The sequence below is a fragment of the Emydura macquarii genome, unplaced genomic scaffold, assembly GCF_026122565.2.
Source record: "Emydura macquarii macquarii isolate MOO-44397 ecotype Brisbane River unplaced genomic scaffold, CSIRO-AGI_Emac_v2 contig_1230, whole genome shotgun sequence".
NCBI lineage: Eukaryota > Metazoa > Chordata > Testudines > Chelidae > Emydura > Emydura macquarii.
Window position 1 is genome coordinate 19798140 of NW_027131367.1, and position 16970 is coordinate 19815109.

Below are 16970 nucleotides of genomic sequence, written 5' to 3' on the forward strand. Positions count from 1 at the left end.
ATATTCTACAACAGAAATAGAAATTCCCATCTTATTGCTGCAGGATACTCCAGTGATAAATGACAGATTGAAAATGTAGAGATGCCTTGAAAAGTGGATTGAAAATCCCTGAGGACAGAGCCAGTGCCTTGTGGAAATGAATGCTAGCAGCAGCAGGAATGCAATAGGATGTGTGGAATGCAGGGGTACTTTCTCCTCTCTGCAAGCCAAGATCCCCCCATACACTTACCTTGAAGCTTTCTGTGCAAGGACAAGGCAGATTCACCCTAGGGGCACTTTTATAGGGTCTGATCTAAAACATGTAGCAGCCTCCTCCTCCTCTTTCTTAGGTCAAGACATTTTTGGCAAAGCATTGTTTGGCAAACTTGACTCAGAGCATGATTGTCATTCATATAAGTCGTGGATATATTTAGAAATATTTGTTGTCTTCCCAGCTATGTGAATAAATCTCCTATAAATATTGACTAGGAATTTGAAAAGTGGAAGTGCTCTGTAGCTGGCTTCTCGTTCTGGCTTTGTCACTGACTTACTATTTGACACTTTAGATTGATGTGTCACAGAGCTCAGTGGAGATGAAAAGGTTTATTATTATTATTATTAGAACGGTTTTTTGGCAATGCAGTAAAAGCAAAAGGAGAGAGATTTGGAGTAGTCCTGCTCCCTGTAATGCCAAGTGGTGTGTCTACACTTGGAGCTGGCACTCCACATTCCAACTCAAGGCCACATCCCCACGCTAGCTCAAATAAAGGAAGCGCACTAAGCATAGCAGCAGCATGGCAGCCGAAGTGGCAGGAGGGGCTAGCCGCCCACACACATGCTTAGTGTCTCAGACAGACACATAAATAATAATCATGATAATGTTGTCTGCAGATTTTGAGCTTTTTATAACATTTTTTAAATTTTTTAAAATAAAATTAAAGACAATTTTGAAACAAAAATTGGATCCCTTTTGTTTAGAAAAAGGCAAACCAAAACATTTTGGATTTTTTTGGAATTTTTTAAAGGGTGTCTTTTGACTAAAACTATTCAGCAAAATTGACATGAATTCACAAAATGTTTTAGGGTCAAAAAGCAGCATTTTTGTGCCAAAAAATAGTTTTGATAGAAATATTTTGCCCAGCTGCATTTGGGAGCCACTTTCAGACACACTGAAGGCTGCCCATAACTTTCTTTTTAATTCCACAGGTTGTTCCTCACTTTTTAGGTATCTGTCTTTGTAGTGTATTGCATTACAAAGACCAGTCCATGGAACAGTATCACCTCCCAGGGGCTCATATTACTCAGTAAAGGGGATGACATATAATCAGCTCATCATTCATGGCTAATCTCTTCTCCTGTCTATATTCCGTCTTTCTGAAATTAAACTCAGAAAGAAAGCAGTGTTTTTATTCTCCCCGTACTCCCACCTCACCGCACCTGGTGTGGCCCCGTCGTATCCAACAATGCCATCACGGCATCTCACGTGTTCTCTTGTGGCTGTATAATCTGATCTGCAAGGAGCAAGGCCATGAACAGTTGTCACACAGGAATGTGTCAACTCCCACTGAAGAGTTGGCATGAAGCTTGGCCTTATTTCAATCAGGTTTTCACGTCTGTCTTTCTTAAACCATTTACAGCTTTATTGATGGTTGTTTTCCATTCAGGCCTGGCCTTGGCTGTGTCTCTGAAGTTATCGTGGCCTCTACATGCACAGCCCCCACCTCACTCCATACCATCCCTCCTAAGCCTGTATTTGCATAGGCAGGATTTGGAGATGCCACCTTTCTTGTCAGTCACCATTGAGGAGGCATTACTGTGAGCCACCCTGAAGCACTGGCATGAGAGCTTATCTCAGCCATCCTGGAGCCTACAACCAGTTGCATCTCTGCCCTCTTCCAACAACAGACATATCTGCTAATGCTGACGGTCCAGAAATCTGGAGGTTTCGTGCAAATGCCTTAGTATGCTTATCTACAAATTTAGAGACTGGGCTCGTGCTCATTTACATGAACAGCAGAAAGATTGCAGCAGGGTTCAGAACACACTGCTATCGATCTAGCCTCAGGTATTCCTGTCTCTCCATCTCAGTCATAAGAACTGTGCCTGTTCCTTACAAGGAGGGCATGGGAGTGACTCAGAAGTGCTGAGGAGGAATCTATTGCTCAGTGAGGAACTCAGCATCATGTCCCCTCCAGCCCTCCCAGCCAGCTTTTGGGCAGGAACCGTGGCTTGTTCAAAATACAACACAATTGGATCACAATTCTACACGTCAAAAATACATCTATAGTCTATGCTGCCAGGGGAGACGTAAAACCAAGATGCTACGCAGCTGTGTGGGGTATTCAAAGATCTTGTGTGACTTTTAACTACTTCCGTCCAAAGATCAGGGCATGAACACAAGTGTCCGGGCCAAATCCCAGTTTCAGCAAGTCTTCTCCACTCCCCCATTTCCTCTGCCATTTGAATAGTAGTTACCATCCCCTCCTCCCCACACTCATCTTGCCCTCCTGCTGTGCCACATATGCTCTGAGTGAACAATACTTTTCCCTTCAAGCCACCCTCCCCTCTGTGACCCCCGCACACCGGCTGAGTGCTTAGGTTTGCTAAATGGCAGAAACCCACTCCAACCAAGAGGGGCTGCTCTCCCTGCTTCCTCCGCCAGCCTGTGTCTTCCCTGCTGCAGGGACTTCGCTGGAGTTGTGCTCTCCACAATCCGTTGCTGTGAGTGAGGCCCTGGGGGTGGGGCTGGCAGAGTCACTGTGTGGTGCGCCCTGGATGGTGCTAGTATCTGGTACACTAATGGATAAGGAAGGGCAGCTCAATGTCTGACCCAATAAGCCACAGCCTGATAAGAGCCTGCTCCGGGGGGACAGCCACTATGCAGTCCATGCCACCAGCAGCCACGTAGTGGAAGCAGACTGGGCATCACCCTTTAGCGCTGCTTTTCAAGTTGCCGTGCCACAGAAGAAGTCACTGCTGGGCCGTAGCCACGAGAGAGTCAGGCGTCTGCTTGAGCAGCCTACAAAGGAGCCCAACTCCAGGAGTCTCCCAAGAAACCCAGCATCTCAGAAGGTTGAGTGTCTTCGACTCCTCCCCTCCCACGTGACCCATCCCACTGCTGCCACTAGCTAACACCCCAGTTAGCTGTCAGACAGGGAGGTTCCTGTAAGTTGACCTGAGGGCAGCCCCTGCCATGCCACACTGCCTGATGGTTGGAACCAGCATCACCACTCCCAGAGCCCCTGCCCCATGGCCAGAGCCAGCGTCACCACCTCCAGCTGGGGTTGGGGTGACTCCTGGTAAGATTTTTAGCTTATGTGTAGGTACTTTTATTGTTTCTAATGTTTTCTATGTAATGCTTTCACCTGAACGATAAATGTGCTTGCTTAGAAAGAGCTGTGTGGTAACTTGTAACTTCTGGCAATTACGCTGTTCATAGCCTTTGGAGAGAAAGCAAAGAGCAGACGCTGGCCTGATTAGGCAGTCTGGCTTGCTGGCACCACCACAGTGTAAATCAGGGAAGAGCACAGCTTTAACACTCCACTCAGGAGGAGAGAGACTCTCTGATGAAGAGAGCTGAGGAGCTGGAAGCCTGAAGTGAGTGCCCTTGGAGGACACGAGGGGGACGTGTAGGTGCAGTTACCCTGAAACTGTGACAACCACTGCCGACAAGATGGCCCAGTGCTTGGATGAGATCATTTCATGGACAAAGAACATCTGATTGAAGCGGAACCTAAGCAAGATAGAGGTTATGCTAGTGGTCAGAGAAAAGCACTTAACACATTTGGAGACATGGTGCAGCCCTCTTTGGTTGAAGATACACAACCACATCTGATCAGTTCAGTCAGTGGTTTAGGAGGGTCTTGGATTCATTGCTGTCACTAAGCTCTCACACAGCAGCATCTGTCAATAATGCTTTCTACCACCTCAAGTTGGCTAGAAGACTTCATCTCATCCTGGCAGACAATGGCCTGGCCTCAGTAATACACACCTTTGTCACCTCCCATCCAGATAACATCAATGCCATGTACCTGAGCAGGAAGCTCTCAGGCTTTCCGAAATGCCAGCTAGTACAAAACAGCTGCTCTCTACACTGGCCTCCCAGAAAGACTAAAGAGTCTTGGGGGCTGGTTCCAGATTGTGGAACAAACTCCCCAGGAACTAAGCACCATCGCCAACCTCCTCGCCTTCCACTCCAAGTGCTATCTTATCTAATATAAAAACACCACCAACAAAATCCCTAACAAAAGTAAACATTCCCCTGCACACACAATTCCTTCCTATAGGTAGGCCGAGAGAAAGAACAAACCACATGTGACAGGAGTTAATCACATCGCTTAATACACTACTGGATGGTGTTCAGATACCATGATGATAAGGATGGTATAAGAATCTGAATAGACTAGACTAGACTAGAATAGAATAGGGTTTAGGCTGAACTTTCAACATTAACATTTGGAATTTCTTACTCTTGAACGTTCACTTTCTCAATATTTGTGCCACATTTAACACTATTTTTCCTCCATAGAATAATGTATAATGGAGAAAGACTATGTGATTAGGTAATTAAAGACTGTATTGTAATGGACCCATGCAAGGGACAGGAGTAAAACATTCAATACTGCACATTTAATAACATTTAATAAGACCCCAGAGCTAATCTGTAAAAAACAAATGCCACTGCTAGTTCTTTGTATGCAAAGGTCTCTACAATCTAGACACTGAGGACAGAATAAACAATAAATACAACAAAGTGACCGAGAGTTTCACATTTTGTGCATTTCTTCAGTCACTTTGCAGATTTTTGACATCCTCACTCTTCTCCTTCAATCTTCCTGTGAATCTCTCGGCTCTTCACCCGGAGCTTGTTGACCTGGGACTCAGCAATGTCAGCCCGCTCCTCAGCCTCTTCCAACTCGTGCTGGATCTTGCGGAACTTGGTGAGGTTGACACTGGATAGTTCCTCCTGAGGACGGAGAAAGTGTTGTGAAGACCAAAGTGCTGGCAGTTCCCCTTTGCCAGGAATCAGGGCCTGCAGGAGACCCATTCTGGAAGAAGGGCCTGCACTAGAGCCAGTCTCCCTGCAACCTTAATGAATGCAGCTGGCCTAAAGCAGACTGCCTGATTGGCTACACACCCTGACTGGTTGGAAGGATCAGCAGACCAGCTCTCAAGCCCATCAGCAGCAGCAGCTGAGCACCTGCTCAAAGCATTCACTCATATCTGTCATATCTCCTGTTCGTTCCCAGCTTTGTTCCTGCCTTGTTCCATCCATGCTCCTGCCTTGGACGCAGCCCTGATCCTGCCTTGCCTTACACCAGGTAACCTAGTTCTGACCCTTGGCTCCAACTGACCTCTAACTTTGGCCCTGATCCTGGGCTCTGACTTCTGGCTCTTGACTCCAGCTGTGACCCTTGGTTCTGGCAACTGACTCTGACCCTGGGCTCAAATTCCTAGCTAGCAAATGCTGTTCTAACTGCTAGACATGACTCTTGTTCTGACCTCTAGATAGGACTGCCAATATCCCAGGCACTGACAGTTTGAGCAGCCCAGCACAAAACAACACAAGAACTTGAGCCGATACAGAGGAGCATGGATTCCTCAAAGGCCGAGCTCTCTCTGATGGAGATAGTGGGAGCCCTATAGACCTTTCAGGCCCAAGTTGTTACCCTGTAGGTGTAGAATGCAGTCCTGCAAGCTCAAGCTGTGCCACTTTGAGCTCCAACTCCCTGCTTCCAAGCTCCTCCTGCATGGCAAGTTCAATGGCAATTGCAATACATTTTATGGATTTCTAAATCATTGTCAGCTCCTGCTTCTGCTACACCCACAGTTGTACCCAATGACAAAGCATGAATGGGAGTGATTATAAACCTGCTTACTGGGGCTTAGGGTCTCCGCTCCTAGAAAAATCAAGCCCACTGCTGGGAAAATTTGAGGACTTTGTTAGAGCTATGGTGCTGATCTTCAGTGACGCAAGTCATGAGCATACAACCGACGCCACACTTCAGGTGTTATGGCAGGGACGTCGGTCGGTTGCTAAGTGTGCAGCGAAGTTCTGACACTGGGTAGTAGACATCAAATGGAATGAGACAGCCCTGCGTTATCATTTCGGCTTGGCCTCAGCGATGATGTGAAAGATGAACTGGCACAATGGAATTTCCATCCGGCCTGGATGCCTTCCTCAACCTTTACATCAAGATCAATGACCACCTGACCAAACACCGCCAAGAAAAAAGATGGTCCTCCCACATCCTGCCAGCCCTTCCAACTCCAGTCCCCCCCCATCACCAGCCCCTAATCTGTCACCCAAACCCATGCAAGTTGAACAGGTCTGGTCCCACTTCACCAACTTGGAGAAGAATCGATGCAGGCAATGGGCATCTGCCTATACTGCAGCGAACCAGGACATTTTGCATCAAGCTTCCCTACCACAGTCCAATCTGTACCTGAATCAGGAAACATCATGACGCAACCCTGATGGGGGCGTCCGGGCTAGTTAGTGCCCTTTCCTTCTTCCCAGCAGTCCACATCAACACTTGTCTGCTGGTAGCTTGGTGATGACCAATCAATGTCCAACACCTCTCTAACTCCTTCTTCAGATCTAGCACCTAGCAATGCCCGACACCAGTCTAGAGCCACTGGTGGTCTCAGGTGCCTCAGGCAATTTCATGGATCTGGAGTTTGCCCAAGCATACAATATCCCCACTTCGCTGAAAGAGTCCATAGACAGGTCACTCCTGTCGCTTTGTTGGAACCTGGCACCCACCAGACTGCTCCCTTAGAGGTAACTACCCTTTGAGGCCACTGAGTAATCCTCCACTTTGGGCTAATTTGTGCCCCACATTCATCGATTATTCTTCACATCCCCTGTCTTGTTGCTCATGATCCCACATCTTGTGGCAGTCAGACATGGTGTACTTTAACTCCCCATCTTGCTGACAATCCTGTTTTCTGAGAGCTAGTGCAGGGCCAGCAACGCGTTGAATCTTACTCAATCCTTAAAAGAATTCAGAGATATGAAGAGAGGATCCAAAGGCAATCCCCATGACCTCATCCACAACTCCCGGGGTTCCTGTTAAAAATCAACACTTTGCTGACCTGTTTGACAAAAAGAAAGCTGACACCCTACTCCTCTTCACAGCTACAACTGCCCCCTCAATCTCCAGCTGGGAGCAGACATTCCCTTCAGGTGGTTTTATTTCCTGTCCAAAACCAAACTATAGATGCTCTGGAGTTATCAAGGAAAACCTGCATAAGGGGCTCATTTGTCCCTCTACATCCCTGGTGGAGGACCCGATCTCCTTAGTGACAAAGAAAGAGGGCTTCCTCCAGCCTTGTGCAGACTACCATGTACTGAATAAGATTACAATCCAAAATCAGTATCCCTCGCTGCTTATTAATGAGCTGTTTGAAAACCTTTGCTCTGCTAAGGTCTTCACAAAGTTGGACCTTAGTGGAGCTTATAACCTAATGAGGCTCCAAGAAGGAGATGAATGGAAGACAGCCTTCCATACCAAGTGTAGCTACTTCAAGTATTTAGTTATGCTGTTTGGGTTGTGCAATGCCCTGGTGAACTTCTAGCATTTCATAAAAGACATCTTTCAGGGCATGTTGGACCAATTTATCTGGACAACAACATCCTATTTTTCTCCATAGTCATCATGTGCACACTGTCTTGGAGAGACTCTGGCAAAATCACATCTATACATAACTCAAGAAATGGGAGTTCAATAAGGACACTGTGGAATTCTTGGGATATATTGTCTTGCACAAGGAACTCGCCATAGACCCGTGTACCATGGTGACAATAACCAACTGGGCTGCACCCAAGGACATATGTGGCATGCAGCGATTTCTGGGGTTTGCTAATTTCTACAAGTGATTTATTAAAGGACTCTGTAGCCTGGTTGCACCCATAACAGTGCTCCTGCCAAAGGGGATTTGATTCACTGAAGAAGACATTCTCTTCAGCACACATCCTGATTCACTCAGATCTCACTAAATCATTTACAATCAAGGCTGACACCTCAAACTTTCCCAGAAGTGCACTATTATCTCAACATGCAGACCCCAAAACCAACTCCACCCCATGCTTTTTATTCTTGGAAGCTGACCCTGGCACAAAAAAGCTATAATATTTGGGACAAGGAGCTACTGGCTTCAAAGTAGCTGTTGAGGAATGGCACCACCTACTAGAAGGAGCCAATTACTTCCAAGTCTTGACAGACCATGAGAATCTGGAGTAGCTATGGACTACTAGATGCCTTAACCAATGCCAGATCTGCTGATCTCTCTTCTCCACTTGCTTTGACTTTGTTGTAACCTATCACCCAGAGACAACAAATGGGAAGGCAGATGAATGATGAATATCTTGAACCTAGCAAAGAGCCCTCTCTGCCACTGTGCTCAAGGTATCCAACTTTGTCAACAAGACAATCAACGGCAGTCTGATGTTCTCCATCCATTACCTGCTCCCTGATGACCCGTTTGCAACCCAGATCTGCCAGACCCTGAATGATGCAGGTTCCCAATTAGACTCCATTTTCTGACTGCAGAATGTCCTCCTTTATTGCAAGAGTTGTATTTATGTTCTGGAGAGACAACCTAGGTGTCAGGTATTGAAACTATGCCATGAATCACCACTAATGGGCCATTTTGGCCAATTGAAGAGCTGGAATCTAGTCTCAAGGAGCTTGTGCCTAGGCCTATGAGCTTATATCAAGGACTATATAAGGTCCTGCAACCTCTGCTCCCAGACCAAGAACCCACAATCAAAGCCCCTAGGTCTCCTCCAGCATCTGCCTATATCTCTGCAACCCTGGTCTATTGTATCAGTAGACTTCGCTGAAGAACTGCCATGCTCTCAGGGACACTCAGTAATCCTGATTATCATTGACCTAACAAAGACAGAGCATTTCATACTGTTTCTCCACATGTGAGACGGCTCAGTTCTTCCTGGAAAATGCATTCTGCTACCACTGGTAACCCGATGGGCATTGTGTTGGACTGGGGTCCACAATTCATCTCCTGATTCTGGTGGGAATTTCTCAAACTCCTTGGTATTGAGTCCCTCACCTAGTCTGCCTACCACCCACAGACTAATAGGCAAACAAAGAGGATCAAATCTTGGAGCAATATCTTTGTTGCTTTTTGAATCCTCCACTCTTGGCAACTTAGCTTGTACTGGGAAGGCTATAAGCTGAACTAGTGATCATGGGAACCAGGAGAGAACATCCACACCCTGGCCCTACTGCAAGAGTTCCGTTGGTAGTATTCTAAGAAACCAGGCCCCAGGCCCCTAGGAGGGGTCCTCGAAGGGTGTGATGCTGTCAGGAATCAGGGCTTGCAGCACAGCCAGACTGGAAGGAGGGCCCAAAGCATAGCCAGTGTCTGGGCAACCTTAACGAGCGCAGCTGGCCTATCGTAGGCTGCCTGATTGGCTGGAAGGTTCAGCAAATTGGCTCTTAAACCCAGCAGCAGCGGATCAGCAACTGCTCAAAGCATGTGCCCGCAGCTGCGCTAGCATCTGTTCCTGCTTTGTTCCCAGGCTTGCTCTTGCCTTCTTCCTGCCCTGCGACTGCCTTAGCTCCAACCTTGTCCCCACTTTGCCTCACTCCAGGTAAGCCAGTTCACCCACTGGGCTCCAATTCCTGACTGCTGGCTTTGGCCCTCGCCCTTGGCTCTGGCATCTGGACTGACTGCAGCTCTGACCCTGGGCTCCTGGCTACCAAGTAGGCTATCTAACCACTAGGCCTAACTCCTGTTCTGACCACTAGACAGGGACTGTGCTTGTCCAAGTCACTTACACTCTTCTCCTACATTTGAAACTATATAGGATACAATTGCCTGATGAGGGGAAGGCCCAACCTCTGTCATCCACTTACTATTTCTTACCTGAAAACTAAGTACAGACCTTCTCATGCCACCGTTTTCTAATTTAGACAATTCATTAAATACTAGGTGAAATCATTTTCTTATGTAGAATGATGCTGCACATGTAATTGTTACCAGAGGTCTAGTCACTGAGGGACAGGGAAGTGAAGAATTCCAAAAGAGAAGTTCCATCCATTCTAACTTGTGAGCCTTTCCAGACACAGTTTTAGTGTGCAATTTGTGTGCTTAGAGTTCAGGATTGGACTATGAACAAACGACCTTTCATTACATGGTAGCTTCAAACAAGAGTGCACCCACCAGATAGCTGAGTTCCAGGAGACACAGACGTGATAACAGTGTGTTTCAGTGAGCAGGAGGGGGAATTAGTGTTGCATCAGCACCATTAAATTACCATTTGTACACTGAGCTCTGCAGAGTCAGATATGCCATGCATTGTGTGCACACAGCTGCAGTTCATGAAAGTGATATTTTGACTGGTAGTCTGTGTCCTTTGAACCATTATCGGATATTCAAAGAGTCAGATTGCCCTGAACAGAATCAGAAAATGAGGAGCAGTGGGAACTTCCCATCCCGCCACAATCCTATTGCTCCCTAGTAGCCTGATCCAAAGTCCATTGAAGTTAACTTCAAATCCAGTGAGATTTGGATCAGGTCTCACAGAGGAAGCACTTGTCTCCCACTCATTTTCCCTCTTCCCTCTCCCAATCAGGCAGCATAGACTCAGACAACTCCCTATTTCCTTCCTTCTCTCCCAGCCAGGCAGCTACCCACTCTCTCAGTTCCTCATTATACTGCAGACAGCTCTGGGTTACTAAGGCAGCAGCATAACACTCTTTCTTAGGAAGGATGGATCTTTGAAGAGGAAAATGAAATTTGATTCTCTGTTTAGAATGAAAGTTGAGAATTTGCAGAAAATTGTGGAATGTGGAAAAAAATTCAGAGAGCTTGACTCATGAGATTCCCCCATTCTGCTTAACCTTTTTATCCGGCGGCCCCAGAGTGAAGGCAGTGATTTGGAGGAGTTGGTAAATTACTGAGACATTCACAATCTCCCTCTTGTAAATTGTCTCATCAGCAGAGACCAGACATCCTTATTAGTACTGGGTTATGGGCAGGCAAAACAAAGAGCATGTTTGCAAAGAAGCAAGGACTCATTAGGCCATGCTGACAACTAGCAGCTTCCAGCTGACTCAGGTGTGCATTTTCAATCACTGATCAGTTTTTGTTAGTTTTAAACTTCCCCCCACAAACCCAGCAAGAAGAATCTGCCTCATCGTGGCCTAAGCACATGCTAAATCTGGAGGATTTTTTGTGCAACTGTGATTGAGTTATTAGTAGAACTAGGCAAAGTAGAGTTGATAGAATTTTTTTCATTCCAAACATTTCAATGAAAAATTGTCTTTTTTTTAAGCAAATTATTTCACAGATGTCTTATAAACCAGTTTTTCATTGAAATGGAAAATTTCAACATTTTGAATTTCAAACTGTTTTCCCCATCCCCCCCCCCCCTTTTCTCTTTTGCAAAATGAATGTCATAGATCAAATGTTGTTTCATTTTTCTTTCTTTTCTTTTTCCTTTTGCCACTTGGTAACTTTTTAAAACATTCTCAACTTTGGAAATGTTGCACAACAGCAAAAGGAAAAAGGAACTCTGTAACTTGGCATTCTATACCTTTTCCAAGGTTGGGAAGATTTTGAAAAGTTACAGAGCAGCAAAAAGAAATTTTCAATGAGGTGAGAGTTCTCTTGGGGATACATGAAAAAAGCATGTGACTAGCACACATGGTTTTCATCTGCTTGAGTCAGTGATTACTGATTTAGGCAGAGGTTCTTAATTGGGCATATAAAATTCAGCAACTTTCTCCTCTTTCAGCAAAGATTTAATTGCAAAATGCTGTAGAATTCTTATATTACTCTGATTTCTTATCACTTATTAAATCAGCTATATGATGTACTTTGAACTATGAACCTGAATACTGACCAAAAAACTATGCTTCTGATATGTACTTATAAATATTATTCTTTTATGATTTTTTGTTGTCTCTTTGCTTATTCTTTCAGTAATTTCTTCCACAGATATAAACACGAATTACCAAAGTTCTGTTAATCCTTAAACCTTGTTCTACTAACCAAATTCAACTTCATATTTTCTTATATTCACCTATTGACTACAATTCCCAAATTATTAGCAGGTAACTATTGTATCTACTCAGAATCATACTTACAGACTCCTCAGCTTGTCTCTTGTAAGCTTTCACTTTCATTTGCAGTTTATCAACCAGATCCTGGAGCCTGAAAATATTCTTCCGGTCTTCCTCAGACTAAAAGTAGTTAATAAAGTATGGAAGAGGTGAGTTCATTTGCCCATCATATAAAATGAAAATCCCCCCATCTCCCTACTGATTCAATGCAAACAATTTGCGCTCCCAGGAGAAGGATGTGACTGCACAAAGGGCTTCCTTCCTTACCTGGTAAGTCAGTTCCTTTACCCTTCTCTCATACTTGCGAACACCCTTGATAGCATCAGCACTGCGTTTCTGCTCATTTTCAACCTCACCTTCCAGCTCACGCACCTGAAATGAGAAATGCATCCTGACTTTCACTGTGACTGGATGTAGGAAATGCTCCTAAATACACAAGTATCGGGAATACGCACTCTGGCTTCCAGTTTCTGGATTTGCTTCTTGCCACCCTTCAGTGCCAGCTGCTCTGCCTCATCCAGACGGAGCTGCAGGTCCTTCACCGTCTGGTCCAGGTTCTTCTTCATCCTCTCCAGGTGGGCGCTGGTGTCTTGCTCCTTCTTCAGCTCTTCCGCCATCATGGCTGCCTAGTGAGCAAAGAAAGGAAACTGATCCAGGAAACCAGCCATTGCAGGTCAAAACATGGCCATGTTCTTCAAAGAAAGGTGCCTTCCACTCACATCAGTGATGGCCTTCTTGGCCTTCTCCTCTGCATTACGCGCTTCCTGAATTGTCTCCTCCATTTCACTCTGGATTTGGGAAATGTCTGTTTCCAGCTTCTTCTTGGTGTTGATCAGGCTGGTATTCTGATTAACAAAAATCAAAGAGATGTTTTCAGTGGTAGCCCCAAAATTTTGATTAGAGCATGAACTCAATATTACTATTTAATTTACAGGTTTCTATTAATGCTTCTTTTCCAGCAGAACTCTCCTCTAAATGAATCATCACTGCAGAACATGGACAGCTAGTCAGTAATATGCTGTGAACATTTTAAGAGGCTGTCACAAACATTACCCCCATAGTCTGTGGCAAACCCTGTGTGCCAATTGTTGTCATCTGGTCCATTCCAAACAAAATGATCACTGTTTAGAAATGCTTCGTGACCCCAGGGATGGCAGAGATGACTTCAAAGTATCCAATGATGGAAACGGTATAAGAGGCAGGAAAGCCACACCCATAGTGTCTAGGACACTTGCCCACCCCCATCACATCACTGCTATTATAACCTTCGTCATCCCGTGTCGCCTCCAACACAGCAACATGGGGAACACCAAGGATGACCTCACACCTTTATGCTTTCTTTCTAACAAAGGTCCATCCTATGGACATTAGCAAAGTGGCCATTTCAAGAACAAAAATCTTCTAAACACCCCCTGTCTCTGCTCTTTGGAGCAGGGTACGTGTGTAGCAATCCCCTGCTTAGGTGTCTGTAGGCTTTCTTTTCACACTAGCCCCTGACCTGGGTGTGCAGGAGCTGCACTCGTTCACTTGCATCCAGAAGCTCCTGTTCAGCCACTTTCCTGGCCCTCTCGGTCTGTTCCAGAGCTGCCCTTAGCTCCTCAATTTCAGCCTGCATCAGGTTAGCTCTGCGCTCAATCATGGCCACCTGCTCCTTCAGGTCTTCTTGGCTTCGGAGAGCATCATCCAAGTGTATCTGGGTATCCTGTAAAACAAGAGAGAGAAATTACCTGCAGGCGCTGAGATCAGCTGAGCGATAACACTAGGCACATGCCTGGCTTACTGTACCTTGAGTACTCCTTGTGTGTTTCTCAGGTTCTTTTGTGCCTCTGCAGCCAGGCGGTTGGCATGGCTCAGTTGGATCTCCATTTCATTCAGATCCCCCTCCATCTTCTTCTTCAGCCTCAGGGCTTCATTTCTGCTCCTGATCTCAGCGTCCAGGGTGCTCTGCATGGACTCCACAACTCTGATATGGTTTCTCTTCAGCTGTTCTATTTCTTCATCTTTTTCAGCAATCTTCCTGTCAATTTCAGACTTTACTTGGTTCAGCTCAAGTTGGATGCGGAGGATTTTGCCCTCTTCGTGTTCAAGTGAAGCCTTAATAAGAGCAATTGCAGGGTTAATAAAGGGACAAAAATAATATTTACCGTCCAAATAAAGTGTTAACTACTACCAAAAACTGGAACGCAGTGCTCTGTATAGCATGGGCACTGAGTACATGGCCTCCAGCACTGCAGTGTGTTGTCCTCCTGTCCCTGTGAATTATCCCACCGTGTTTACAACAGGATCCAGCTCCAAGGCTTTCTGATTCTCTCTTTGCAAACCAGTGACTAATGGTGTGTGTACCTCAGCTTCTTCCAGAGCGGCCTGGATTTCTGATTTCTCTTGCTCAATCTGCTTCTTCACTTTCTCCAGCTCATGGATGGTCTTTCCCCCCTCTGCAATCTGCTCCGTGAGGTCAGAAATCTCATCTGTTGGATTACAGACAAATAACATAGTCAGACAAAGGCTCCTTAGCAATGCCACAGACAAACAGACTCAGTTTGGTGTGTTGACAAACTTTCCAGAAGCTCCGTGTTAGGAGAAGAGATCAGGGGACTTACGCTGCAAGTTCTTGTTCTCACGCTTCAGAGTTTCAAGTTGATCCAAGGTTTCCTCATAAGCATTCTTCATCTTAAACAGCTCCGTGCTGAGAGAGCGAGACTCCTTCTGGGAAGCTTCCAGTTCAGCCTGCGTTTCCTCATATTTCTGCTTCCATTCTGCCAGAACCTGAAGAACAACAAGACCTTAGTCTAAGGAATGGAGATCACTAGAGGATGCTCCGTCCAACACCCACAAGGCTGGAGCCTGAAATACCTTATCGAAATTCTTCTGTTTCTTATCCAGAGCTGCGCAGGCAGCGTTGGATCTTTCCACATCAATCATCAGGTCCTCCACTTCATTCTGCAGCCTCTGCTTCGTCTTTTCAAGGGAAGCACACTTGGAATTCACAGCTTCAACATGTTCTTCAGCATCCTGCAGACGCTGGGCAAGCTTCTTCCTGGGAGATTGGAAGTACAGCTCCCAGTTAGTGAGCAATAGGGGAGGCAAACTGTGTGCCTCTGCTCCGGGATTCGTGAGAGCACACATCACCTCTTCAGGGGCTGTGACTCCAATGCATACACAGTACAGGTCCTTTCTCAGTCATTCTCATCACAATTCATATTTGGCTTTTGACCTCAGCACATACACATTATTGACAGAGTACAGGGCCTCTCTCAGCCTTTCTAAACCTAATGTGCATATTTGCCATTTTCCAACCCACACCGCTAAATGGATATACTTCACTGAGCACCCCAGAGAACAGAGGGGGAAATGTCCTGTTAGGTCACTTAACCCAGCCCCTACCAGTGCAGGATTGGCCTCTTCTAATTTCCCCATTTAATTCTTGGCCCCTTCCAGTCCTCCCCCAACCCCAGCACGTACTTGGCCTCTTCCAGTTCCTCTGTGCGCTGAATGGCGTCTGTCTCGTATTTGGTTCTCCACTGGGCAACTTCGGTGTTGGCCTTGGACAGGGCGCGTTGCAGCTCACCCTTGGCTTCCTGCTCCTCCTCATATTGCTCCCGGAGCAAGTCACAGTCGTGGCGGGCAGACTGTAGGGCATGGGCCAGTGCATTCTTCGCCTGGGGAAACAACAGGAGTAGCACAGTCATGTAGCTAAATATCCTGGGAATCCTCCTGACAGTGAGCTCTGTCAGACTGTGGGAAATTATCCCAGGGGAGTGGTGGTAGATTCAGTGGATGATCAAATTAAAGTGGGGGTTTGATCTCTGTAGGTGCCTCAGGCATTAGTGCTCGTCAGTAGCCGTATTCTCTACCTGTGACACACAGCAGTTTAGTCTCCTGAGCATTGTAACACTTCAGACTAATTTTGGATATTGGGCTTAATGTGTGAGTGCTGAATTGTTCTGGGGGCCTGTGATATACAGGAGAACATATTAAATGATCTGGTGGTCCTTTCAGGCCTGAAACTCTGTGACTCGATGAAAGCATTCATTAATATACTGTAGGGAACAAGCCTGCATTGTCAGGGGCTAGGTTAGGTGATCTAACAGAACATTTCCCCCTCTATTCTCTATGGTGCTATGGTTTTATTTGAGGCTAAAGCATTTTGCTCATAACAGGAATCCAGCTTCACAGAATAGGCTGTTGGGAAAATCCTCACTTTTATCTCCTCCTCTAGTTGTCTCTTCAGTTCCTCGATCTGTTGGGTAAATGCCTGCTTGCCTCTTGAGAGCTGAGAAATCAATGCATCTTTTTCCTCCAGCTGGCGTGAAAATTCACCTGAAAAAGTCAAAATGAAATAGGAGGGATTTAATCTGAGTGAATGGAAAATGATATAGTTGTTTATCAACTACAAATGCTTTAGAGAGAATAAATAACTTGAGTTCTCAATTCATCCAAGTCATCCTGAAGGATCCTCAATAGCACATGTCAAGGAGCATGGTGGATATGCAGTTTGCGCATAGCATTGCAATTTCTTATACATCTAACATCTCCCTGCATACACTCAACATTTTTACATGAAAAAACATGTGTGCGTCTTACCTGATTCTGTCTGTAGACGAGCTCTTTGAACATTGAGGTCATTGATCATACGCTGATGCTCTTCTTCTTTTGTCTTAATCTCACTAAGCTGATCTTCCAGAGTGCGACACATCTTCTCAAGATTTGCCTGTGTGTAAATGGACAAAAAAGAAAGAGGATAAACACATGGCTCTTCAGTATTCTGAGATCGGTGAGAGCCCTGTCATGACAAACACATGTGGGCTCAATTAGTGATGAAACCTCACCCTTCATGTACCCGAATATTATGCAAATATAATATAGTAATCGTATTATACATGTGATATAAAAACA

At 45.6% G+C, this 16970-nt stretch overlaps 1 protein-coding gene across 1 annotated transcript in view; it reads right to left on the reverse strand.

The window, feature by feature from the left end:
- Nucleotides 1–4603: 4603 nt before the first annotated feature.
- The window catches only part of LOC137152780 (myosin heavy chain, skeletal muscle, adult-like), a 29392-nt gene continuing 17025 nt past the window's right edge, over nt 4604–16970 (reverse strand). The window contains exons 26-38 of the mRNA XM_067547718.1: nt 16659–16785; nt 16276–16394; nt 15537–15733; nt 14928–15111; nt 14675–14840; nt 14418–14542; nt 13860–14168; nt 13573–13776; nt 12794–12919; nt 12530–12700; nt 12342–12446; nt 12099–12194; nt 4604–4945 (exon numbers count right to left, since the gene is read on the reverse strand). Coding sequence (XP_067403819.1) covers nt 4793–4945; nt 12099–12194; nt 12342–12446; nt 12530–12700; nt 12794–12919; nt 13573–13776; nt 13860–14168; nt 14418–14542; nt 14675–14840; nt 14928–15111; nt 15537–15733; nt 16276–16394; nt 16659–16785 — 2082 coding nt within the window. The 3' untranslated portion in view covers nt 4604–4792. The remainder of the gene's footprint in view (nt 4946–12098; nt 12195–12341; nt 12447–12529; nt 12701–12793; nt 12920–13572; nt 13777–13859; nt 14169–14417; nt 14543–14674; nt 14841–14927; nt 15112–15536; nt 15734–16275; nt 16395–16658; nt 16786–16970) is intronic.